Raw genomic sequence first — 26,004 nt, forward strand, 5'->3', positions numbered from 1 at the left:
ATATAAGACCTAGTCTGATACTGTGAGCCATTAACCTGACAGAACCAAAACCACAAATCATATGCTTATCCATGCCCCATGCAAATTCTACCCCTCATATTGGGTGAAAGGTTCAGGCTAGAGCTAAGCATTCTGACCAAAACATTTAATTAACAAAAAAATATTACAATAGCAGAGAAAATAATAATAACAATAAAGAGAAATTAGAAGTGGGAATCAGGGTAGAAAACAACGCGAAGGCTTTGGTTTCTAGGAGACCAACACGCCAGCTGAGCTGGCCTTAGCCCCAGCGCCTTCTGAGTTTTCCTTGGCTGCTGGCTTCTCGTCTTCCCCCATGAGACGAATGTTGTGCTTTTCCCGGAATTCATTTAGTTCTTTTCCCTTTGCCTGAAGCTGTTGTGTCAGTGTCTCAATGATCTTCTGTATCTAGAGGGCAAGCGACAGGGGTTATGTAAGGATTTCAGGACTCCCTTCCCCCATCTGTTACAGACAATGGTTGGGGGAAGTGAAGGACAGATGATACCTCTAACCTCATCTTTAACCAAATATTAATAGTAGAGCCCAGACACTAAAAGTATTCCTTTCTTTAAAACAATGGCTTAAAACTTTAGTATACATAAGAATCACCTTGGCTGATTATTTTAAAAATGCTCTTCATGGCTCCCATCCCCAGCAGTTTTGAATCAGTGGGTACAGGAGAGGGTTTGGGAAGCTGCATTTTAAATTAGTCCTCCAGGTGATCTGGATGCAGGTACCCATGGACTACACTGTGAAAAACACACTCTAACCACCTTGCTTCTCCCAACTCAGCCAGGTCACAGAACCCATGGTGAGAGGCACAGTCAGCAACTCCTTTGTCTAAGGAGTTAGACTGAGCATAACATAAAGAGCATAGGCCAATAGGCTATTTATGCTGTCTTCAATGAGAGTCCCTACCCAAGCCCTCCTCTCCACATTCCCTAAAGCCCAAGCCTCCCCTTCCTTACTGTTGCTCAGAGCATCTATACGGGGATCTTGCTCACCTGCTCCTTGTTGTTCTCCAGGGCAGGCAGCACCTCTTTGACGGTCCGCTCCACCAGCACCCCTCCAACCATGCGGTAGCACTTGCGGGTTTCATCGACCTCCTTCAGAGTATCAATCACTAGGCTAAGGTAGGAGGACAAAGCAGAGCCTGAGAATTCAGTCCCACTCTGCTGCAACCCTCGTACAAAGTGGCCCATCCAACTCTCCTACTCTTTGCTCCTCACCTATGCTCATTCAACTCCATCTCCAGCTCAGCTGCTTTGGATGCCAGGCCCCGCTGTTCCTGCCTAAGACGGTTGAAGCCAGCAATTACCTAAGATGAGAAAGAGATAAGGTGAGAGAGGGGACAGTGGAAATGGCGGAGGGTCAACATACAACCGACTCACTGGAAAAGACCCTGACACTAGGGAAGATTGAAGGCAAAAGGAGAAGAGGACGGCAGCGGATGAGATGGTCAGACAGCATCACCAACTCAATGAAAATTAATCTGAGCAAACTCCAGGAGACAGAGAAAGAGGACAGAGAAGCCTGGCACTCTGGAGTCCACGGTGTCGCAAAGAGTTGGACATGACTTAGTCACTGAACAACAACATACAACACAGCATGGCAGCCTTTACAAAGACGCAGTAGTCGGCACCTACCTGGCAAAAGGAGAACACGGTCTGCAATTTGTAACTTATGTCTGTCTGGAACTCCATTCAACCAACACTGAGTGCCAGCTAGGTGGCTAGGCCACCTTACAACTTAGTCTGGTGAGGACTAGGCATTTGTTAGCCTCTTGATGAAAGTGAAAGAGGAGAGTGAAAAAGTTGGCTTAAAGCTCAACCTTCAGAAAACGAAGATCATGGCATCTGGTCCCATCACTTCATGGGAAATAGATGGGGAAACAGTGTCAGACTTTAATTTTTTGGGGCTCCAAAATCACTGCAGATGGTGACTGCAGCCGTGAAATTAAAAGATGCTTACTCCTTGGAAGGAAAGTTATGACCAACCTAGATGGCATATTCAAAAGCAGAGACATTACTTTGCCAACAAAGGTCCGTCTAGTCAAGGATATGGTTTTTCCAGTGGTCATGTATGGATGTGAGAGTTGGACTGTGAAGAAAGCTGAACGCCGAAGAATTGATGCTTTTGAACTGTGGTGTTGGAGAAGACTCTTGAGAGTCCCTTGGATTGCAAGGAGATCCAACCAGTCCATCCTAAAGGAGACCAGTCCTGGGTGTTCATTGGAAGGACTGATGCTGAGGCTGAAACTCCAATACTTTGGCCACCTCACGCGAAGAGTTGACTCATTGGAAAAGACCCTGATGCTGGGGGGGATTGGGGGCAGGAGGAGAAGGGGAGGACAGAGGATAAGATGGCTGGATGGCATCACCGACTCAATGCACATGAGTTTGGGTGAACTCCGGGAGTTGATGATGGACAAGGAGGCCTGGCATGGTGCAATTCATGGGGTCAAAAAGAGTCGGACATGACTGAGCAACTGAACTGAACTGAACTGAGGCATTTGTTATAAGAATGGGAAGTGGAGAGCTACTGAACACCTACAGGGTAGCTTAAACTTGCAGGTAAAGGAAAAGCTTTGTAGTGAGTAATTCTTGTTTGGGTCTGCCCAGCATCCCTCTCATTAGGGAACCGCCCCTTCTAATTCACTGGGGTTCTTGTGGGGCTACTAATTACAGGACCCTTGCCCCTTGACCACAGGGACAGTAACCTATTCTATACTACAGTCTCTCTACAGGAGAGACAAACAGGTACAAAATGCAGCTGGAGCTCAGACACCTATGTGAGTATTCAGTCATCTCTGACATTTTGCAACCTTATGGACTGTAGCCCACCAGGCTCTTCTGTCTATGAGATTTTCCAGGCAAGAATACTGGAGTGGGTTGCCATTTCCTCCTCCAGGGAATCTTCCCGACCCAGGTATCGAACCACCATTTCCTGTGTCTCCTGCATTGCAGTCAAATTCTTTACCATCTGAGCCACCAGGGAAGCCCCAACACCGACAGTTGTCCTGTAAAGATTATCCTCCATTCCTTTCCTGAAACCCCTGAAGCTGCCCTAGTTCTTGAACTCTGTGTGGCCTAGATGATTAATGTGTCTTTTCACTGTGTTCAGTTCTACCACCAGCCTTCTAAAACAGTCCTTTAAAAAAAAACAAATGGCCCAAAGCTCATATCTGCAGCCTGTAAATCCTAACTGATAAGAGGTTTCCTGAGAGAGAATGCCTTAACTGAAGCCCAAAGGATGAGAAATCGGGGGTGAGGGTGGGGTGGGCAGTGGTGCAAAAGAAGCATAATAACATACTTAAAGGCCCAGAGAAGTGATTATGACCAGCTGCTTCTTCCCCAGAAACTGAGCAGAGAATTAAAACAGACTGAAAGTCAGCTGGATACTAATGCCACCACCAGCAACACATCTAGTATAGTGCTCTGATGACTGTATTTGGAAAGAAATATCAGATGAAAGGCAGAAGACTAGGTTTCAAGTTTTGTCTCTCACATATTGGTTCTATGACAAGACTTTTAACCCTATTCATTTAACCCTGGCTACAAGTGAGGATCAGGGGATCCGTTTTAAAGCATGAATAGTGGAACCTCAGAGCAGCTACCCAATCACTGGGAGTGAGGCTCTGGGCCTCAGTATTTCAGAGAAGATCTCCCATGAAATTCTGAGGTGCAGCCAGAACTGAAAACCACTGGGTTAATCTCTCTGAGCCTTAGTTTTCTTACCTGTGATATGCAGGTGATACCTACTTCACAGCGCTGTTGTATCACATGAATGAATGAATGTGGACAGTTTTGTAAGCAGTGAAGTACATTAATTACCATCATGACCTCTCTCCAAATGGAGTGTCCCTTGGACCCTCATGGTCCGCTGAGAGCAACAGGCCCACTCATTCCATCATCTCCATTCTCACTGCATCGATGACTAAGCACCTCATCTTTACGAGGATCCCTTATTTCTAGCTCTCTCTCTGCAAGATGCATATACAGCTAATATGCTGTCCTGTACCACCTCTGCATCCCTTCTAAGGCCCAATAAATGAAGGAATAAATTTGACGAGGAACTTGTCATTCCAGCAGCTTGTTTCCCTCTCCCAACCATCCTTTCATCTCAATCTGCTTCATCCATTCATTTCAGCAGATGCGTTGGAAATCTCACTCATCTACAAGCTGTTTTTCCTTCATTTTCATTACCTATAATCGAAACTATTCCATTTATAATTAGCATTTTCTCCACTGTCAACGTAACCTCAAAATACTTTCATCTAAGAAAATTTCACAACTAAGCTAGATTCCAGATGCCCTCCTAGAATCTGAATGACATCCATTCTTCTGGATATATGTTGTATTTAACACACATTAATGAAATCAGCTTAAATGTCTAAAATTTCTGAGACCTGAAATTATTTTCTTTAGTATAATAATTAGTAGGAATCTACTTTTCAACCACCAGTTTAACACCACTAAAGGCAAAGAAATTTTTTAAAATTCCAACTTTTCTTCAAACATTCTTGCTGATTAACAATGCTATATTTCAACCCTACACTTAACAACCCTGTAATAAGCAGAGATGGCCAGGCCACTGTTGACTCCCTCAGCCCTATTAAATCATCTCACACATAAACACTCCTCCTGAAAAAGAATCCAATTAAAATACCAACTCTTTTTCCTTTTTTTGGCCGTGAGGTGTAGCAGGATCTTAGTTTCCTGATCAGGAATCGAACCCCCAACCCCTGTAATGCAAAGGCAGAGTGCAAACCACTGGATCACCAGGAAGTCCCTACTGTTCCTATTCTAAAGTAACTTCAAGCCTGACAGCTATACAGTAGAGCACTCACATTCTCATAACTGGCATGTAGAAGTAATTTTACAGAGGACATGATCATCTTTTTTTGTTTGTTAGTTCCCAGTTTTCTTCAGATATAATTGATAGGGGACTTCCCTGGCAAACCAGTGGTTAGGACCCAGCTTCCACTGCAGGAGTCCTGGGTTCGATCCCTGTTTGGGGAACTAAGCTCCCACAAGACACACAATGCTCCCCTCCCCAAAACAAAGATAACTGACACAGAGCATTGTGTAAGTTTAAGGTATATAACATTATGATTTTATATATATATTTGAAAACGTTAGCACAATATTAGTTAATATATCCATCACCTCACAGTTACTTCTGTGATGGGAACTTTTAAGATTTCTGCTCATAGCAACTTTCAAGTATACAACACAGTATTGTTAACCACAGTTGTCATGGTATACATTAGATCCCCAGAACTAATTCATGTTATAACTCCAATTTTGTTACCTTTTGTACCCCCCCTTCACTCATTCCCCCTCTTCCGGCTCCAAAGCACCAATCTACTCTGTTTCTATGAGTTCAATTTTTTTTTATTCCACATATAAACGAGATCATTAAGTACTTGTCTTTCTTTGACTTATTTTCACTGGACATAATACCTTCAGGGTTCACTCATTTTGTCACAAATAGCAGAATTTCCTTCTTTTTTTTTACAGGTGAATAATATTCTTCTGTGTGTGTATATGTGTGTGTGTGTGACATTTTATGTATTCGTCTATAGGACATGGTATTCTAATTTTTAAGGGCTATATAGCACTTAAACTTTATCGATACTTTCTTTTAATACATAAACCATCTAACCATTCTTCTCTTGTTGGGACATTTAGGTTATTTCCAATTTTCCTGTAATAAATAGCACTGATTTTACATATCTGGACAAACAGCACAAAAACTTTACAGTCATTTCTCTTGAATCATACTCTCCTAAGACTGAGTCAGAAGGGTATTAACATTATTATAGTTTCTTTTTTTTTTTAAACTTTACAGAATTGTATTAGTTTTGCCAAATATCAAAATGAATCCACCACAGGTATACATGTGTTCCCCATCCTGAACCCTCCTCCCTCCTCCCTCCCCATACCATCCCTCTGGGTCGTCCCAGTGCACTAGCCCCAAGCATCCAGTATCGTGCATCGAACCTGGACTGGCATCTCGTTTCATACATGATATTTTACATGTTTCAATGCCATTCTCCCAAATCTTCCCACCCTCTCCCTCTCCCACAGAGTCCAAAAGGCTGTTCTATACGTCAGTGTCTCTTTTGCTGTCTCGTACACAGGGTTATTGTTACCCTCTTTCTAAATTCCATATATATGCGTTAGTATACTGTATTGGTGTTTTTCCTTCTGGCTTACTTCACTCTGTATAATAGGCTCCAGTTTCATCCACCTCATTAGAACTGATTCAAATGTATTCTTTTTAATGGCTGAGTAATACTCCATTGTGTATATGTACCATAGCTTTCTTATCCATTCATCTGCTGATGGACATCTAGGTTGCTTCCATGTCCTGGCTATTATAAACAGTGCTGCAATGAACATTGGGGTACACATGTCTCTTTCCCTTCTGGTTTCCTCAGTGTGAATGCCCAGCAGTGGGATTGCTGGATCATAAGGCAGTAAAAATATGGAACACTTCACGAATTTGCATGTCATCCTTGCGCAGGGGCCATGCTAATCTTCTCTGTATCGTTCCAATTTTAGTATATGTGCTGCCGAAGCGAGCACATTTATTATAGTTTCTACTGTATGTTGCTATAAACTCCCCCAAGATGACCAGAAGACTTTACAGTGCTACCAGCAATATCATGACTGTGCCTGACAGTAGCTCATATTACCTATGTTAATTTAGTAATTTTTAGAGCAGGAAGAGATCTTAATTCCAGAAGCCTTGGAATCATCCTCAATTCACTATCCACCCTCAATTAACTTCTAAATCATATCTATCTACTGAATACCTCAAATCCATCCACTATCATCTCTCACCTGTACTACGGAGCCTCCGAGGTGAGTTCCACACTTGACTCCTTCAATCCATTCCCCACACTTCAGCACAAGTAACCTTAAATTTAAATCTAACCATCCTATGCCTAAACCTTCCATTATTCCCACTGCTCATGGGATAAAACCCAAACCCCTGAAGACAGCAGAAAAAAAAGTCCTTCAGATCTGGTCCTTGCTGCCTCTTGCAGGCAGTCCTCCTCTCACCGCTCACACTCAGCACTATCAGGTCTCCCGCACTGCAGGCAGATTCGCTGCTGTCTGAGCCACCAGGGAAGCCCATGGCCCAGCAGAACCACTTGCAATTCCCCTATCATTTACCTTCAGGTATTTGCAGAAAATCCACACCCTACCTGGTACACTTACCCAAACCTTTCTTGTCGCATTTTTCTCTGCCTAACTCTAATTCGTTCTTCATGTTTCAACATAGATTCTTCTAGGAAGCAGTTCTTGCCATCCCCTAGCCCCATATTAACTCCTTGTATGTACTCACATATAGTGTGACTGAAGTCACTCAGTGGTGTCTGACTCTTTGTGACCCCATGGACTGTAGCCCACCAGGCTCCTCCATCCATGGAATTTTCTAGGCAAGAGTGCTGGAGTGGGTTGCCATTTCCTTCCCCAGGGGATCTTCCCGACCCAGGGATCGAACCCGGGTCTCCTGCATTGTGGGCAGACGCTTTACCATCTGAGCCACCAGGGAAGCCCACTCACATATAAGCATCTATCAATTTCTTACACTTTTTGATAGAAAACTTTTTCTATTTTCACATACTATGTTCTTTATTTTCCATTATACCGCCTACCTCTAAACTTTATTATCTTCTTTGAAAATTTAAAAATATGTAACTGTACCTTCTTTTAAAACACCTGTATCTTTTACGGTCCTACACTAACCTGCCTGCCTTCCACCACAGTCTGCACAGTAAGGGGGCACTACTATGTGCCAGGTACTCTGCTGGACTCTTTATTTCATTTAATTCTAAAACAAACAACAAAAGCAACAAAACACATTATAAGACATGTACCTTCATTATAAGACATTTTACCTTCTGTAAATACAGATCATGAAACCAAGGCTGGTGGAACGTGGGGGTGGATAAAATAACACAGTGGACAGCAGGACTGCTACTTTCACCATGGTTTAACTCTAAGAATTCATTTTCTATTAATGTATTATCCCTGGCTTGTAACATAATAATCTCTTAATGAGTCAAACTATTTCCATTTGATTTATTTTTGTTTTCTTTCTTTTTTGTTTGATACCATATAGTTTTGATAAGTACGGGGAAAATCTATAATCATATTTATCACCCAAAGGTCTTATCTACATGATATTTACTCTTCCTGGGTTTAATGGAAGAATAAAAGAGGTAGAGAATTATGACTGGATGCATCTGGAAGAGCATTTTCTGGGCTGTCACTGCACTTAGTATCTTCTTTTTAGTTCAGTGCCCCCTGTTCTGACTAACATGTGCTGTGTGCTTAGTTGCACAGTCACGTCTGACTCTGTGATTCCCTGGAATATATATAGCCTGCCAGGTGCCTCTGTCCATGGGGATTCTCCAGGCAAACATATTCAACTCTAAAAACTTTTCTGAGCTTATCAAATGATGATTCTCATCCTTTCTCTTCATCAAAGTTTTTAGGACGAGTCTATACTCACTGCCTCCACCTCCTCACCTCCCAATTCACTTTATTTATTTAAATGTTTAACCATGCCATGAGGCTTGTGGAATCTTAGTTCCCTGACCAGGGATCGAACCTGGGCCACAGCAGGGAAAGCACCAAGTCCTAACCACTGGACCATCAGAGAATTCCCAAGTTATGTCTTTTTGAATCTAAGTTTTTTCACCAAAAAATTGGAGGTGTCTATCTCGTACAATGTTGTGAGGATTCATTAATTACATCAAGGACTCAGGACATTATCCAACATACAACAGATTGTCAATAAGCAGTACCTGCTATTATTATAACACAGCTCCACCTAAGTGTCCTACAGATACCTTAAACTCAGGTCATTCAAAGCTCAACTTTCTTTTACTCCTTTTTTCCCCCCCCCATTTTGGCAACTCAAACAGCATGTAAGATCCTAGTTCCCCGACTATGGTTCAAACCCGCACGCCCTGAATTGGAAGCTCAGAGTCTTAACCACTGGACCACCAGGGAAGTCCTTTTACTCCGTTTTAAACTGCTCCTCTTCTTGTCTCCCGTCTTTCTGCTAATGACACAACTCTAGCCTGTTAGGAAACCCTGGTTTCATCTTTGAACACACCCTTACCCCATCAACTGCCAAATTTCTTACCTCTACCTCAGCAATTTTTCTTAGGCTTACTGACATTGATCATGCCAATTGAAGGCCTCATTACCTCTTGTCTGAGGTACTGCAACAATCTTTTAGATTATCTCCCCATTTTTGGACTCTCCAAATCCATCCTATACATTGTTGCTAATTTAATTCTTCTAGCACTTGGATGACACAGAAAAATATTCATGATATAGTATTAAGCTTAAAAGCAGATTATGAAATAGCAAATAACTGTATTTAGAATACTACATAAAATTAAAGATGTAAATGTGTAAAACACACATGTACAAAAACATAAAAGAAGGGGAAAAACCTCTCAAATGATACATTTCAAAATGGTAAGAACAGTTATCTCTGGATAGTAGGGCCATGGGTAATTTATTTATCTTGTACTTTTTCTTGTGTTTTCTACAATGAATATATATTTTATGTAATAATAAAAAAATAAATGATATAACATATATCCTTCTGTGAGTCCCTCACTGCTTACATAAAAAATTCCTGAATTCTTTGCCATGCAAAGACTCAGTATACTTTAAGGACTATACCTCTCTAACTTATAACTCATAATTTAGCTAAACAAAGTAGTCACTGCACTTCATGTCAATCTATGCTTTCTCTAGATCTCCTCTTACCCTATTCTCTATATTCTGTTTCTACTGCCATCTGTTCAAATTTATCCAATCCTTCAGGTTCAGCTCAAATATCTCTAGTAGGATCATGGTATAAGCAGGAAAAAATAGGTCTGTCTGATTCTCAAGTCCCTCAATTAAAAACTCTCCCAGTCTGAGTAAGTTAAAGCCTTTGAAACTCAAACATTCTGAGGACAACACTGCTACTTCAAATGGCAGTAATTAAGTAACAGAAGATAAAACAAGTCAAGTGCGCAGCACAACGTGCCACTTGCCTCCATCCTGTCTATATGGCTCAGATTTGAAGCAGTGATACAGATTTTTTACCCAGTGTTCTCTCTGGAACACAAAGGTCAGAGAATGTTAAGCAAGGAACAGCCTCAGAACTCAATTACCACAATTCTTCAGTCTGTTCTGACAGCCTCTTTTTCTCTATCGTCCCTTAAAACTGGTTTCACTCTGTTCTACTTCTTCACTTTCTGTACAAACCTTAGGTGATTTCACCCACAACCATGGCTTTATCTACCATTCATAAACGTATAATTCTCTGTATCTCCAATTCAGATTTCTTTCTGTAACCTGACATTATGAATCAAACTATCTACTAAATGTCTCTACCTGTATGTCCCACAAGAAACTCAAACTTATTTTCTCCCCAAACCTGTTCATCTTCCTACATTCCCTAAAGGCACCATCCAAGGCAGAAACCTGAAGGACATCGAAGATTCCCCTTTTGTCCCCTTTTCTCCACTTTCAAGTCTTGCAGTAATCCATTCCAAACTTTAAGTCCATCTGCATCCCAAACATATCAGGAAGTTTACTGCCACAGTGTTTTTAAACACATTATTCCCTCTACCCAGAAAATCCTCCAGTTCCTTCTTTGCTTGACTAACTTCTCTCATCCTTTAGAACTGAGCTGAAAGATTATCTTTTTTACAAAACAAAATAATTAACATTTATTATGCACATCAGGTACTTTGGCCACCTGATGCGAAGAGCTGACTCATTTGAAAAGACCCTGATGCTGGGAAAGATGAAGGCAGGAGGAGAAGGGCATGACAGAGGATGAGATGGCTGGATGGCATCACCGACTCAATGGACAGGAGTCTGAGTAAACTCCGGGAGTTGGTAATGGACAGGGAGGCCTGGCGTGCTGCAGTCCATGAGGTTGCAAAGAGTCACACGACTGAGCGACTGAACTGAACTGAACACACAGTAGTATATTTTGTTTTATATCACTGTGCAAAATACTTTGTATACGTTGTCTAAAAACTCTTCTCCCCTCCCCCAAAATTCCATAACACTTCATATCTCTCATACATACACTTCTGCCTCACATTAGCATTTTGTGTATGTCTTATTTTTCTCACCAGACTAAAAGCTCTTTGATTGCCGGAGTCAGTTTTAAAAATCTTTATGCAGAATACCTCTGCCTATAGTAACTGTTCAACAAATAACTGATAGACAAACCTATAATTAAAAGAGCTATTGTTTTAATTACGTTTTCCTATTTACACGGATTTCTTCCCACCCGTAACAAACACTAGCCCCACTATCAGCAAACCACGGTTCCCAGGCCACAAACGGCCTTCTGATTAACTTATCAAACGTTCTCCCGGTGCTAGGCACTGGGAGAAATGCATGCTCGAATTTTTAGTAAAGGATTTCTGGTGTCTAAATTCAATCTAGTAATGACTCTCAAAACAGTATCAAACACTAGACTGTTCGAGTATGTGAGTCACGTGGCTCTGCAGTGACGACGATTTTCAGCGTGGCTTCAGAGTCAAGTAACAGACTACACTAGCCGTTCGTCGACTAATCCCCTAGGACTCGCCATGACCTGCCTCACCTAGCCATATCCTGTTCGAAGGTGCGGAGGAAAAGGGGGAAAGTGGCCACCCATTTTTCCTCAGACCTGGGCATCCTCCCAGCCCCTGCTTCCCCCTCGCCTAGGCTCACCCAACCCTCCGAGGGGGCGTGGCTCTCACCTACCAATCCGCCTACTCTCTCCCCGGGGGCTCGGCTAGCTTCTCCAAGGACCCTCCCCTCTCTGGACGGCCACGCAAATGCGGGACTGGAGTAAAGGTCTGCACAGCCACAGGCTAACCCCCCTCCTCTCACGACGACTCTGGACCCAGCCAGCTTGCCCTACTGCACGTTCCCTGGTCCTCACCTGCTCTGCGGACACCGCCCCCTTCCCCGTGCCGCTCCCGCTGCTCTTGCCGGCGCGACCGCCGTTCTCCGCCATCTTCACCGCCTGCTAAGCTTCCGGCCTTCGCGGCTCAGCCCCCTGCCCTGCGTCACGTCCGGTCTCGGAGTTACCGCCCACTCACCCCTGGCACCGGCACCTCCACCTCCAGGCCGCAGTTTTGTTCGGTTCCCGCGGATGATTTTGGCCATATCTTGATGTAGGACCTACTACCTATCCCGCCCACCCCGATGAATTCCACCTGTGGTGCTTTAACTTGTGCAACAGAGACGCTGCCCCTGGGAGGCGCGGGAAAGAATGGGTTAACTGGAAAGTGGGGCGCTGGTTGAGATCTGGGTGCCAGTGCCCCCCTGCCCACCACTGGGTGGTGAGAAACAAGGGAGGGTGAACTTCCCCTCAGAGATTCTGGTGGGGAAATATGCTTTGCGTCAATAAAACTGACTGTGCTGCACAGTCAGGGAGAGAAGCTGGGAAGACCAAGAAGTAACTCGGAGATGGCTTTTGAACTGCGGAAATATTAGTCTGAGGAAAAAGGCTTTAATTTAATGTGAGATCAAAGGCCTTTCCTCCATCTTCCCACTTTATGATCTCTTCCGGTAGCCCATAATTACCTATGATAAAGAATGTTTTGACCCTTTGGGAGGTTTTGCAGGGAGGGTCCTGATTCAGCCTCACAGTATGAAGAGAGAAGTCAAGGGATCTTAGAAATTTATTGCTTGAGAGAAGGGTTGGTGTCCTGATTTCTCACTTTCTTCAGGCTGGGCTTCATCATCAGGCCTCCTCACCAACTCCTGTCCCTTCTTTCGTGTCCTGGACTCCGGATACCTCGATTTTCAGTACTTTGTGCTCCACCCAGGTAACCTGTTTTGCTGTGCTCAGTTGCCTGGCACATAATAGATACTCAGTAAATGTTTGTTAAATGTATGGATGGTGGGAAACACTGGGGCATCAACCATCCACAGAAATATTTGATTAGTGGCTCATTATGCCATGGGTCATTGTGCCCTTTAAGAGTAAAATTAAAGGAAAGTCCAGCTTTCCTGTCTCCCTATTTTAGCCTCTTATCCTTAAACTTAGGTTTCCCCATGCTAGTCACTCTGAGGCTTGCCTATGCCATTTACAGACTCAGAACCATGGCCGCCTCATCTTCTTCCTCGGAACTGCCCCTGGTGGCTGTGTGCCAGGTAACATCGACCCCAGACAAGGAGCAGAACTTTAAAACATGTGCTGAGCTGATTCGGGAGGCTGCCAGACTGGGCGCTTGCCTGGCTTTCCTGCCTGAGGCATTTGACTTCATTGCACGGGACCCTGAAGAGACACGCCGCCTGTCTGAGCCACTGAGTGGGAACCTTTTGGAAGAATATACCCAGCTTGCCAGGTATCAAGGAAGGGGAGGGAGAGGTAGTTTCTTTTTGAGTAATGTCCTAGGATTGCCAGATATGAGGGTAGAACTTGAGAAGAGTTGTCAGTGTCCCCTCCCCCTCAGGGAATGTGGACTCTGGCTGTCCTTGGGTGGTTTCCATGAGCGTGGCCAGGACTGGGAGCAGACTCAGAAAATCTACAACTGTCATGTGATTCTGAACAACATGGGTGAGACTCTTTAGCCTGCCTCCTCAGGCAATTATACCTAAGATTCTCCAGAATTCTGTTTTCTCAACTGTTTCCTTGGCCAGGGGTTTTTGGGGGTATTTGTACTTCTGTTCCTAGTCTATAAGCTATCTCCTCTTTGGGAGGAGAGGATCTAAGCTGGCTTTCTAGGGCACCAGCACCGAGTATTTTTTTTTCCCTCTTACTCTAGGGTCAGTAGTGGCCACCTACAGGAAGACGCATCTGTGTGACGTAGAGATTCCAGGACAGGGGCCTATGCGTGAAAGCAACTCTACCATACCTGGGCCCAGTCTTGAGTCTCCTATCAGCACACCAGCAGGCAAGGTGGGCACTGTGAAAGGATGAGGGTAGGAGGGGAACAAGAGGGAAGGGAACAGGAATCCTTGAAAGACGTGGTAGAGGACAGAAAGCCCTAAGGAGTGGGGTAGCAGGGTCATGACCAAATGCTGTGACATAAGGGCAGGGGGGCTAAATAGGCTGGTTTTCATTCCAGATTGGTCTAGCTATCTGCTATGACATGCGGTTCCCTGAACTTTCTCTGGCATTGGTTCAGGCTGGAGCAGAAATACTTACCTACCCTTCGGCTTTTGGATCTGTTACAGGCCCAGCCCATTGGGAGGTAAGAGTATACTTCTTTGGAACATAAGGGCTTTTCTTACTTCATTCTCCTTCCTTGGTTCTACCAGTTAAAAGATTTTCTTTCTCCTTCCCAACTAGTGGGAAAATTCACTTTCCCAGATTGTTGCCTCTCAGAGTAGTAAATAATTCATAGGCAATTATCAGGATGGTCACAATGGGTAGATTGGGCTGTAATGTCCATGGCTTATCACTTCCCTACCAGCTGCTACATGTACTTAAGTGAACAGCTGTCTTCTCCATCCCTAGGTGTTGTTGCGGGCCCGTGCCATTGAAACCCAGTGCTACGTAGTGGCGGCAGCACAGTGTGGACGCCACCATGAGAAGAGAGCAAGTTATGGCCATAGCATGGTGGTAGATCCCTGGGGAACAGTGGTGGCCCGCTGCTCTGAAGGACCAGGCCTTTGCCTTGCCCGAATTGACCTCAACTATCTGCAACAGTTGCGCAAACAACTGCCTGTGTTCCAGCACCGCAGGCCTGACCTCTACGGCAATCTGGGTCACCCACTGTCTTAAGACTTTTGACTTCTGTCCACTGAGACCTCCATTGTGAGCTGGTGGTGTTGTGACTTGTAGGCAGGACCCAGGCGCAGCTTCCCTCATTTGGAGAACCTTGTCTCTTGATGGAACACAGGCTCAGCTTCTTGGAAAAGAAGAAACTTTCACCTGAGCTCAGATTTCAGTTTCAGAAAGGTGGAATTTAATATAGTCACTGTTTATTTCATGAAAACTGAAGTTATGCTGAGGGCTGAGCAGCACTGGCATTGAAAAAAAATATATAATCATCATAAAGTCTGTGTCTGAATATCTCTTTTGGGAGCTGAAAGGGGAGGTGGTATTGTACCAGCTGGACTAGGCTCCAGTTCTAGGCCTCCTGGCTTATTCAACATGCCTCCCTACCTAAAGAAAAGTGCAACACTCAGTGCATGTCCCAGCCCCACGCTCCCAAGCTTGGGAGTGGGAGTGAGGGTAGAGGATGGGGAAAGACAAGGAAGAGAGGCATTGCTACCGCATCACTTCACTCTCACCTGTGATGCCCTTTGCCCAAGCCAGAAGAAAGCAAAAGGGGAAAGGGCTGCAGGGTACATTATTTATTTTCACTTGAACATGGAAAGAAAGTGTCACACTCCCCCTTCCCCTTTTCAGGGGGAGTGTATTCTAACCAGCAACCGCTTCTCCATCCACCCTGTGTGTGTGTGTGTGTGCGCACACACCACAGTTGGGACTGACTAGGCTGACCTAGTCCTCTTACCTATTATTCCTTTGAAGAGAGTTTGACAGAGAGGGAAAAGGAAGGAGCCACACCAGGCAGAGGTTTCAAGCCATGGAATGGAGGAAACGAGGCAGAGAGGAGCAGCACCAGAGGCCAGGAGAGAGTGGAAAGGGCCACAGCTTCTTTGTTTTTTAAAAATTCTATAATTTGGGAGAGGGTGGTGATTAATTTCCAAAATACACTTCAGAGTCCCACCTACCACACAGCTCCCTACTGACAGCCCTTTGGTTTTTCAGACAAAGTTTAAGAGCCCTCATAAAGCCAGAAGTACTGATAACCCCTCAATGCACCCCAAAAGCAGTGATCACTTCAATCCCTTACAAAGACTATGACCTATAGACTTTGCTTCTCCCTACACATTTCTTACGGCTCAGTGGCAAGGTGACTGTAGAGACACAATGAGGGGGTAAGTGGAAAAGGAACAAAGGGAAGCCAGGCACATGGGTGCAGGGAGGGGTGGGGGACACCACTTCCATTTTTCTTTTGTCTTTTCCTTTAAAAAAAAAAAAAAAGGCAGGGGTGTGATTGGTTGGAAGGGTAGAGAACAAACCCCAGAACAGTATGTAAGCTCCAGAGGTGGGCGGTGAGAAGTCCCCAGAGAAGTGAGAAGGGGAAAAAGGTCAGGGCAATGCTTGCAGCATCAAGTTCCTCAGGAGTTTCTGTCGGCCCAGCTCATAGTCCTCCTCGTCCACATTCACCAGCAGCTTAATGGCTTCGTGGCCCACAGCCTGCTTGAGGGAGTCTGTGATAAAGACACCTTTAAGTGCCTCTAGTAACGAGCCATTGATGTAGTCGCGCCAGAATGCATCGAGGTAGGTGAGCTCAGAGAACTTGATGTCACAGATGATGGAGCCCAGGTCCCGGGACTTGAGGATGGTGTTGGCCTGGTTAAAGCGCTCAAACTGGCGCTCAAGTGGGTCCTGCTTGTTAGAAAAGACGTTGCCCTGCAGAGCAGTTTCATGCTGGCAGTATTCAGCCCGAACCCGCAGTCTGATGTCTGTGGGGAAAAGAAGACACACAGAAGAGATTGCAGTGAGAGCTGAGTCTACACCCAAGTTTTGAAAAGTTGAAAAGAACGGCAGAGTAGCACAGTTGGGAACAACACCTGACAGCTTCTCTACCTCTTCCCAGGACTAGTTCTTTTCTATGAAGCTCTGAAATCCTTGCCTCAATTCAAGAGGTTCCCTTACATGGGACATGCCCAGGTCAGATTATTTCCATCACCCACAAGTAGCACCTTGATTCTAAGAGATTTTCCTAATTAACAGAAGTTCACTTTAATATTCTATCATGACTTGAGTCATACTACAATAAGGATGTCCTAAGAGCATCCTTTTCATCTAGTTATTACTTAGAAAGAGTTGACATGTACTCTGCCACAAAGACAGAGTTCTCCACCCAGAGACTGTAACATTCAACCTCACTGTGCAACAGCAGTCAAAGTGAGCCTCGCTCTAAATAGCCTAAGCTGCCCAGTGTTCTGAGGCTTCCCAGGTGGCGGTGGGGGGAAAGAACCCAGCTGCCACTGCAGGAGATACGAAGAGACAGGGATTGGGAAGATCCCCTGGAGAAGGAAATGGCAACCCTCCAGGATTCTTGCCTGGAGAATCCCATGGACAGAGGAGCTTGGTGGGCTACAGTCCAGTGTTCCAAAGAGTCGGACACGACTATAAGCAACTCAGCATGCCCAGTATTTCAGCAGTTCTATTTCCCCTCCAGTCTACTCCGCCTCTAGAACCCTTGAACTTTCTCACCGCATGTCTGCTTCTCCTTGGGATCTGGTGTCACTGACTTCCGGCGTTTCCGCTGGCTCCCAAGTGTGGCTCTCCCTCGAGCTGGCCGCTTGCTACACATCTGAGGGCCCGAAGCAGGGCAGCACACCACAGGATAGTGGGGAGGCACTGACCAGAGGGAAACAGGGAGACACAGCAGGGGAAAAGCAGAAACAGAGACAATTCACTTGGAATGTGGAGGGATCATTCAGACTCAGCACTACAGCAGTATCAATAATGGGACTTGAAAGGCAGACACAATATGGGAACCATTATAGGACCTAGATGAAGCATTAACACCTCATCTGATTTTGAAGGAGGAGCAGATGTGGGAGGACAGTGTCCTTTCATTTAGGCTGGCAAAAGATGGGTCCAGCATCCTCTTTCTTGATTATGGAAATTAGGGAGAGTTAATATCTCACCTGTTTTAGGGGGGTGGGGAGGCCTCGGTTCTGGGTCGCTGAGGGCTCTGGGTGTCACATAGCGAACTGATGTCTCCTCCAGGTATTTGTCTACAAGATCAGGGCACACTGTAGGGGGAGAGGGACTCACTCAGGAGAAGATACACCCTTCCCTTCTCCTAGTCCAATCCTCCAATGCACCTCGAAACGTCCTTCTCAGGACTCCCCGGAGTCAATGCCTCCTTCTGCCTGGACGCCTACGCTGCTGACTCCGGGCCGCCCACAGCTCTCCCCTGATCCCAGGGTCCCAGCCCCAAGTGCACCCTCACCAGCCCGTCTCCGCTTGAGAGTGACGTAGGGCAGCAGGTCATGGCGAGTGATGATGCGCAGCAGCTGCAGCACCTGGCGGAAGTTACTCTCATCACAGCGGCCCTGGCGCTCCAGCGCCAGTAAGAAGTCACGTCCATTTCGGATGAGGCCACGCTCGTGGTCATCAATGACGTCAACAAAGAGGAAGGAAAGAACACGCACGTCTCTGTGTGTCAGGTGGGTGCCCACGATGTCAAACATGCGGTGCAGGCTGTACAGCCCGTGCTCCTGCTCACCGTGCTCTTCGGGCCACACCTGGCTTGCCCTCCGCTTTAGGCCCGCCATGCTGGGGGCTCAGGTACACAGTGCTTTCCAGAATCCCTGCTCAGCAGCTGCAATCCCCACTATACTGTAAGGACAAGGAAAGAACCTGTGAACCACTCAATGTTAGGAACTAGTCTTAGCCGATCCTATATTCTCAGAGGCTAACACAATGCCTGGCACTGTGTAGTGCTTAATGAGCATTTATTAATTTTTACAAAGTTGTTGATTTTTTTGGCTCACTGTGCAGCATGCAGGATCTTATGTCCCTTGATCAGGGATCGAACTCACATCCCTTGCATTGGAAGCATGGACCCTCAACCACTGGACTGCCAGGGAAGTGCCTGTAAAATATTTATTAAAAAATAAAGCACAGAGCTCTCTATATTCAGCAGATAGTGCCCTAAGTCCAGATCTTACTAGAGAAAGATAGTCACATCTGCTAAGGAAGACTCACTAATTTGCAAGTTTAGTGTTACATATTCAGCAGACATTGTTGCGATTGTTGCTCTGGCCTCCAAAATACTGTTTTTGGTCCTGTGTGCTCTCCCTGACAGTGCCCCTGATCAATTCATCCCTTAAATGAAAGCAAAATGAAGAGAAGTAGAAAATTCACTCTAAATTCTAACACAGAAGCTGCATCAGATAAACTTAGGGGCTGACAGCAGGGAAACTGAAAGTCTGAACTAGTTTTAATTCTGCCCATATAAACTGTAGCTACGTGACCTTAAGTAAGTCACTTAGCTTGAAAGCCTCAGTGTCCCCATCTACAAAACAAGGAGGAAAGACTACTCCTCAGAGTTATTAAGAATCCAGTGAGAATATGCACATAAAATCACCGTAAAACTTTTCTAACTGGTTAGGAGATTTCAAAGAGACAAGCATCCTTGGCCTCTGCAGACCAGACTCATCCCTTCACAGACCTATCCTCATTTCTCCTACAATCAAATCAAGTCCAGGAGAATAATAACTGCTGAGAAAGTTAATCAAATATCCACCAAAACTCATGGATTTAAATCAACAAACATCACTACGCTCCTACACTGAGCATTCGTGGAATTCTCCTATGCCACCTGTATTCTCCTGATGGTCACACACCATTTGGATCTATGCCACTGTCTAACCTTTCCTCATGGTTGTCGTTTACCAATCCCCCGTCAATGACCAAGCACAGTCCTACATTTATGATGCATTTTGGCATTTGATTCACACATTTCCTCCATCATTGTGGGTAATGTCAGTGACCCAGCTAAAAACCAATCCTCAAGTCAAACAGCTTTCATCTCTAGCCACTCATATTTACTACCCTACCAAGTACCACCCAATACTACTACACCCTCTGACCACAACCTCCAATCACCCAAACAATTATAAATTCCTGTTGATACTACTTTCTATTTCCTAAATTTGCCTCACCTTTCCACCCCCCTACTACCATCATGCTGGTTCAGGTCCCAATAATCTCTCACCTGGATTACTGCAGAAGCCTCTTTAAGGGCTCTCCTTACAACCAATCTTAACCTGTCTAAATCCATCCCCTACATCCAGCTAGATTATCTAAAATGCACAACTGACCACATCACTTTTCATCTTAACACCTCTCCACAATTCTCTCCTTGAGTTTCCCAGGTGGTGCTAGTGGTAAAGAACCCACCTGCCAACGCAGGAGACATAAGAGATGTGGGTTTGCTCTCTGGATCAGTAAGATCCCCTGGAGGAGGACGTGGCAGCCCACTCCAGTATTCTTGCCTGGAGAATCCCATGGACAGAGGAGCCTGGCGGGCTACAGTCCACAGCGTTACAAAGAGTCAGACACGACTGAAGTGAATTCACATGCACAATCCTCTCCTTACCAATAAGAATACTCCAGATTCCTTACCCAACACACCAAACCATCCAAGATCAGGTCTTTGTCACTTTTTATTTCTCTAACGTTAATCATTAGTCTATAGTTCACATATATCACACAACTCATTTCTCCATAACTATCTTTAGACTATTCTCTTTGCCTGAGTGGCCCTTCCCTTCTTTTCCATATGCCCCATTACACCTTTTTTCAGATGGCTAATTCCTACTCATCCTTTAAGAATCAGTTCAGGGACTTCCTTGGTGGTCCAATGGTTAAGAATCTGACTTCCAAAGCTGGGGACACAGGGTCAATCCCTGATGGAGAACTAAGATCCTACATGCCACAGGGCAACTAAGCCCATGTGCCACAACAGACGATCCTGTGTGCCTCAGCTAATACCCCACGCAGCCAAAAATGAAATAAATAAATACTAAAAAAAAATACTAATAAACAAATACTAAAAAAAAAAAAAAAAATCAGTCCAGATGCCATCTTCAAATTCATTCTCTACAGCCCATGCTGGGGTTAAGTAGGCCTCTTCCAAGTTCCTATGGAACACTGTACATATATTTCCCTTAAACCATTTATCAGAGGGTACGAAAATTACCTGTACGCCTATCATATCTTAAGCAACTCAAGTAGAGGGACTAGGTCATATTCATCTTTATAGCTATAGTGCCGAGCAATGGACAGGGCTTGGCATATACTAGGAGCAACCTGCTGTTGAAATGAACTGAACCTCCAAGAGATCTCCACAAGCAATACCAGTTAAGAATAAACTCACTTAAGTCCAAGAGTAAGAGGACCCCATTAAAAGTACACGCAGCTCAGGTAACATGCATATTCTCTAGCGTTCCCCATACTGTAAAACTACCACTACCATAGCAACCTACTCAACAATAATACAGGCTGTTCTGTCCATTTTATACTCCAAGAAACTGAGGCTATGTTAAAAGGGAGAATAAAATGATAAACTACTTCAGAAGAGTCAAGCAACTGTAGACTCAGAAAACTGAAGAGCAAGTAGGACCTGGTCTTCTCTTTTAATCCTGAAACAAATGCACAGAGAGACTCACACCCTTAAGAAAACGGGAGGTCCAACCTGAAATCACCTAGCCCTGTGACATGGGTTCAGAATGTGGACAGGAAACACAGCCCACATCTAGTTATGAGAACCAGACATCCCACCCAAAGCATGGGAAACAACTGGGAATATGGCTACTCAACTGTTGACTGGTTTTCCTCGTTTCTTCCTCTCGTTTCCCCTGCTACAGTCACTGGCTACAAATAGAGGGGCCTGAAGGAAAACAACTTCTTGCTCATAGCAGAAGGCTCACATGAGAAAACTGAGCCTCCTTAGAGCCCCTACAACTTCGCCTTGTTCCTATCCCACCTGTTCCCCTTGGCCAGCTGTCTATTCTGTGGATCCCAGAAAAAAACAGATGGGCAGGTTTCACATTCAACCAATCAGAAAAGTAGGCTGCTCCAGAGTTCCCTAGTTCAAAGTGTCCTGACTATAAACCCCAGGAAATTGTCCCCACATACCTGGTCACTGGAAAATGAAGCAGAATACAAGAAAGCCCTGTGGTCCTAACTATATATCAATGGATGCAATTCTACGATAGACCTCAATTCTGAGGGTTACATCCCTAGATCTGAGGGGGAAACAGCCACTGTTAAGTCGTAGATCCTAGGCTGGGTCAAAGTGACAGGATTTATCAGAGCTTCTAGGTCAGTGGTTCTCAATCAGGGCAATTTTGCCCACCAGGGGACATTCAGCAATGTCTGGAGACTTTTTAGATCGTCATGAATGGGGAGTGGGAAGTGAGGGTGGTAACGGAGGGCGCTGCTGGCATGCAATGAGTAAATGCAATGGATAATGCCAGACATCCTATAAAGCACAGGATGGCCTCTTACAACAAAGAATTATCTGATCCAAAATATCAATAATGCTAAAGATGAGAAATCCTATTCTAGATGGAGCATGATGAAGGGTCAAAAGAAGAGACAGCACTGTCACTTGCCATCTTCTATCTGGAGAAGGAAGTCATCTGGTCCCTCCAACCAAAACCCAGCAAACAATATTCCAGAAGAAGAGCCAGTCAGACAAAGACTCATTTAACTTAACTAAGGAGTTTCATCCTGCTCCAGCTTTGGCTTCTCTATCACCTGCTGCTGCCATTTAGGTGAACAGCAGGGACAGGGCTACACTCCCTTCCACCCCATCCCAGGAGGTATAATCTGACCTAATTCAATCTAAATTGCTGTGAAGATTAGAGAAATGCCATCCTCTGCAAGACAGAAAGGACCCTGCACTGAAACCTTGCAACCATCTTTAAAGTCCCCAAATGAGATCAAGAGCAGACCCTTCTTTGTTAGGCTGCTGAGCAGACTTACAGCACTTATGCAATAAAGCAAAATGTACAAGAGGGAGAAGTTTCCCAAGGCCATGCTTGTCCTTGGGAGAAATGTCAGGAGGCTGACATGCAGGCTAATAGGCAGCCCTCCCCACTTAATTATCATCTGTGATGGCGAGTTCACTCACTCAGCAATCCACATGCGGGTTCCAAGAATCTAACTTCAGCACTCAAAGAACGTGGCCAACTTCCTCTTAAACCAAAATATATTCAGCTTACTGTGGCAGTGAATCGAGGGAACTACGCAGAAATTATACAGAGATTCTAGATGAAAAGTATCAGAGCAGTGAGGAGAATGTACATCCTCCAAACAGAAGATGAGGAAGAACTTCAGAATCTTGGTGCCTGAAATACTGCCAGACAGCAGAGACAACACTCCAGTAAACAAGAGTCCTGATCCTGCAGGCTGGTTTGGGTCTATCTGGGAGCCTAACATCTAGATCACCCCGGAGGGGTTCCCGAGACTAATCCTTTATTCTGATGAATTGCTGCATTTCCGGGCACTGTAGGAGTTTTTATTGTTTGTTTTCTTTAGGTAGGCACAAGCCAGCCAAGGGCCAACAGTCTCTATGTATCTACAGGCCTTCCTCTCGATTAATTGTTGTCTGTTAGGTTTCTACTCCCAAGCAAAGTCTAGTTTCATTCCAACCAGGAATGAGATCTGTATTTTTTGAGGTATTTGATTTTCTCAGAAGCCCTTGGAAGTCATGTGGAAGAAATTAAAGAGAGTGATGTCTTAAAATGAAAACAACAGTAGTTTCATCCCAACAGAACTGGAGGTGTCTGACTCTCTCACAAGCCCTTTTGAGAGGGAAAATCTGAGAAAGGGTGATGTCTTAAAACTTGAAATATAAAGGATATGGAAAAACCTTAAAAATGACTAAAACTACATAAAGAAAGAGCTTTCTTGCTGGTAGGACCCAGAAAATGTAACCAAATATCTGGAAGTCAGAATTACAAAGTATGTTTTCAAAATGAAACTTCCAAAACAACTAGGAGAAAGAGTAAGCTGGAAGAAAAGCCTGCCCGCAGCAGCCCGCAGCAGGTGTCTCAGCAACCCTCCAAGGCAACCTTGGGAGACACTGTGCTAGAGTACAAAATTCCACATGTTTACAAATGTTTCTCTCAGAGCTGACCAAGACAACTAGACAGTGACAAAACAGGGCTGGAGGCTGGTCCTAAGACACCTAATTTCTGTTCTCTTTTCCCTCCTATCAGTTTCCAGCGACCTAAAGAGACAACGACTGTAACAAATCTTATGCACTTGGTTGGGTGAGTGAAAACCCATTTTTCCTGTCATCTACTCCATTACTGCACTCAACCCTCAATATGTCATTTCCATTCCCTTTCATTGTTTGAAAACAAACAAAAAGTTCCAGACTTACCTCTGCAGGAAACTTAATTTCCCAGGTCTCTTCCTAGCACAAGATTCAAAGCCAGCAGCAAAACAAAAACAAATAAGGGGGGAAAGTGTCAATTTTCAAGCTTTACTTTGACACCTCAAAGGCCCAAAGAGTCAATTTCAGCTGCAAAAATATACAGACAAGCCTAAAGCTATTTCAATTGTAATGATACACTCTAAGCTAAATGGGAGAACTCACTTCCAACAAAGTCCCCAGGCTTTCCTAACCTTCTATTACCCAATTCACTAAACAATACCAACTCTGAGAATGTCCAGTCTCAGTGGTTTACGCAAAAAAGTCCCAAATTTAACAACTTGTAGGGGGGAAACCAATTATCCTCTGACACCTCACTCCTCACTCTCTTGTGAGGCCCACCTACTTTGTTATACTATCAACACTGACTTCATCTTTAGATGAACCAGGAGGAAAGTGGTTACAGCGAAAGGCGGCACCTTCTTTTCATCACTTCACTTGAGAGACCGCAACTATCCTCCAAATTCTGTCTTCACTCTTTCCCTTACCTAGTACACAGTGAGAACGAAAAACCCACTGGGGCAGGATCCACTCAAACACCTACATTTCACCGGGAACATTTTTTTATACACGGGTACTGACCCTCCCTCCCAGCACTAAACAGCAAAATAAACAATCTGGAAACTAAAGCGCTCATTTAATTAGCACGGCTGCCCAGATGCCATCCTGCGTTTTCTGATCCCTTTCTCAGACTTCAGAGCCTTGACTTCAGCATACAGAGGCCCAACACGGCATGCATGTTTCCCCATTCCGACATCGATAATTACTTAAAACTAGGAAAGTCCTTTACTCCTTCCACACAACAGCGATACCAGGGTCCGCCTTGCCCCTTCTTTTCGTAACCAGGAAAAACAAGGGTGCTTTGGGAAATCCAGCTGAACCTTCATCCAACCCCAGTTCTCTAAACCCACAAGACCATTCCCTTTCCCCTCCCACCCTAGGAAAAGCTAAAAGGCCTGGCAATTAGAATTGGCTGCAACTGATGCTGCTTAACTCTGCTCTCTCTTCCTTTCCACAGGGGAAAGGGAAACCCCTGAACCTCTATCATTCGTGCAGCTCCACTGTCCTATCTCCCATCCCATTCCCCTTCCTCCCAAACTTTCCTCCTAGTCTCTCACTTTCTCCATTACCTCGTTACACCGACACGCTCTCCAGTCCCCAAACCTCCGTTTTCTCCTTTTCCACCCAAATTCTCCCCTAGGCCCTTCCCCCTCCCACCTCCAATTTAACACCTTCAGAACCTCCCCCCAGACGTCTCAAACCCAATCTTCACCTCTCACCTCCCCACTACAGCCCTAACGCGAGTCCAGCTCTTCTCCCCACCACTTGCCACAAGCCCCCTTCTCCTTCACACCCTCAGCCCCTCCCTCCCGCTCCTGCCCCCTTGGCCCGGCGGGCTCGCAGCCCCACTCCCCACCTCGGCCTCTCTAACACCCCCAGCCCGGCCCAGCCTCGGCCCTTGTTTACGCCCCTCCCCTGCCCCACTCCTCCGCCTCGACCCTGCCTTCCCGCACAGTTGCCACCTCCCCCGCACGCCCCCTCGGCCGCTCCCCTCCCCCACCTCGCAGCGTCCCGTCACCTCCCTCTCCTGAGGTTCTCAAGCTGGACGTCGCCACCGCCTCCCCCTCCACTTTCCTTCCCCAAGCCCTTCGCGGCCCCGCCCGGCCCCGCCCCGTCCCGCTCGACTCCCCCTCCCCACTCCGGCCGCCCCGCCGCCTCACTCTCGGCTCAGGTTCGGCGCCGCCATGTTGGATCCATCCGCGCCGCGCTCCCGGGCCTGTCTCACGGCGCCGCATCCGGGCTCCAGCCGCCGCCGCCGCCGCCGCCGCCGCCACCGCGGGCGTGGGGGAGGGGAGAGGCGGGCGGGGGTGGCTGCATCCTGAACACCGCCTCCCGGAACCTGGCCGGTTAGTGGCGGCTTCGAGACCATAGTGAGGCATGAGCCGGAG

The 26,004-nt window shown here is 45.5% G+C and overlaps 3 protein-coding genes and 1 non-coding gene across 14 annotated transcripts; 1 reads left to right on the plus strand and 3 right to left on the minus strand.

Annotated features, from left to right (window-relative positions):
- Positions 1-130: 130 nt before the first annotated feature.
- On the minus strand, positions 131-12,101 carry PFDN2 (prefoldin subunit 2). The gene is made up of 4 exons (XM_086393726.1): positions 11,998-12,101; positions 1,248-1,336; positions 1,023-1,146; positions 131-426 (listed from the first exon to the last, which is right to left on the minus strand). Exons 1-4 carry the CDS (start codon positions 12,070-12,072, stop codon positions 250-252), a joined length of 465 nt encoding a protein of 154 aa, XP_086249852.1. The 5' UTR covers positions 12,073-12,101; the 3' UTR covers positions 131-249.
- On the minus strand, positions 6,505-6,611 carry LOC147376891 (U6 spliceosomal RNA). Its single transcript, XR_015161760.1, has one exon. It is a non-coding gene; the product is annotated as a U6 spliceosomal RNA (small nuclear RNA).
- Positions 11,778-15,069, plus strand: NIT1 (nitrilase 1). 4 transcript variants are annotated; one of them, XM_086393685.1, is made up of 7 exons: positions 11,778-11,909; positions 12,791-12,889; positions 13,157-13,411; positions 13,520-13,623; positions 13,832-13,965; positions 14,135-14,260; positions 14,527-15,069. In XM_086393685.1, the coding sequence occupies exons 3-7, from the start codon at positions 13,167-13,169 to the stop codon at positions 14,791-14,793; spliced, it is 876 nt and encodes a 291-aa protein (XP_086249811.1). In that variant the 5' UTR covers positions 11,778-11,909; positions 12,791-12,889; positions 13,157-13,166; the 3' UTR covers positions 14,794-15,069. The 4 variants fall into 4 exon arrangements, with proteins under 4 accessions (XP_086249811.1, XP_086249808.1, XP_086249809.1 ...); XM_086393682.1 differs by having other exon boundaries at positions 11,830-11,909; positions 13,111-13,411; XM_086393683.1 differs by lacking the exon at positions 11,778-11,909 and adding an exon at positions 12,064-12,232.
- On the minus strand, positions 14,955-25,899 carry DEDD (death effector domain containing). Of its 8 annotated transcripts, none has more exons than XM_086393689.1 (6): positions 25,777-25,899; positions 24,005-24,037; positions 18,053-18,441; positions 17,745-17,852; positions 17,305-17,451; positions 14,955-16,547 (listed from the first exon to the last, which is right to left on the minus strand). In XM_086393689.1, exons 3-6 carry the CDS (start codon positions 18,375-18,377, stop codon positions 16,171-16,173), a joined length of 957 nt encoding a protein of 318 aa, XP_086249815.1. In that variant the 5' UTR covers positions 18,378-18,441; positions 24,005-24,037; positions 25,777-25,899; the 3' UTR covers positions 14,955-16,170. The 8 variants fall into 8 exon arrangements, with proteins under 8 accessions (XP_086249815.1, XP_086249816.1, XP_086249817.1 ...); XM_086393690.1 differs by lacking the exon at positions 25,777-25,899 and adding an exon at positions 25,617-25,708; XM_086393691.1 differs by lacking the exon at positions 25,777-25,899 and adding an exon at positions 25,473-25,576.
- Positions 25,900-26,004: the final 105 nt, after the last annotated feature.

This window comes from Bos grunniens, chromosome 3 (assembly GCF_055505025.1).
Source record: "Bos grunniens cultivar Pamir isolate PY7600 chromosome 3, Bosgru_T2T1.0, whole genome shotgun sequence".
NCBI lineage: Eukaryota > Metazoa > Chordata > Mammalia > Artiodactyla > Bovidae > Bos > Bos grunniens.

What these genes read in the sequence shown, in the direction of transcription:
- NIT1 (XM_086393682.1), top strand. An exon ending in GTACTTTGTGCTCCACCCAG is followed by an intron (nt 12,890 to 13,110) that starts GTAACCTGTTTT and finishes CCTTAAACTTAG; the next exon opens with GTTTCCCCATGCTAGTCACT. An exon ending in GAATATACCCAGCTTGCCAG is followed by an intron (nt 13,412 to 13,519) that starts GTATCAAGGAAG and finishes CCTCCCCCTCAG; the next exon opens with GGAATGTGGACTCTGGCTGT.
- PFDN2 (XM_086393726.1), bottom strand. Translation starts at nt 12,072, where the DNA reads ATGGCGGAGAACGGCGGTCGCGCCGGCAAGAGCAGCGGGAGCGGCACG. An exon ending in GGGCGGTGTCCGCAGAGCAG is followed by an intron (nt 1,337 to 11,997) that starts GTGAGGACCAGG and finishes TTCTCATCTTAG; the next exon opens with GTAATTGCTGGCTTCAACCG. An exon ending in TGGAGAACAACAAGGAGCAG is followed by an intron (nt 427 to 1,022) that starts GTGAGCAAGATC and finishes CTTGCCCTCTAG; the next exon opens with ATACAGAAGATCATTGAGAC.
- DEDD (XM_086393688.1), bottom strand. Translation starts at nt 18,377, where the DNA reads ATGGCGGGCCTAAAGCGGAGGGCAAGCCAGGTGTGGCCCGAAGAGCAC. An exon ending in TCTCAAGCGGAGACGGGCTG is followed by an intron (nt 17,853 to 18,052) that starts GTGAGGGTGCAC and finishes CTCCCCCTACAG; the next exon opens with TGTGCCCTGATCTTGTAGAC. An exon ending in TCCCCACCCCCCTAAAACAG is followed by an intron (nt 17,452 to 17,744) that starts GTGAGATATTAA and finishes CCCTCTGGTCAG; the next exon opens with TGCCTCCCCACTATCCTGTG.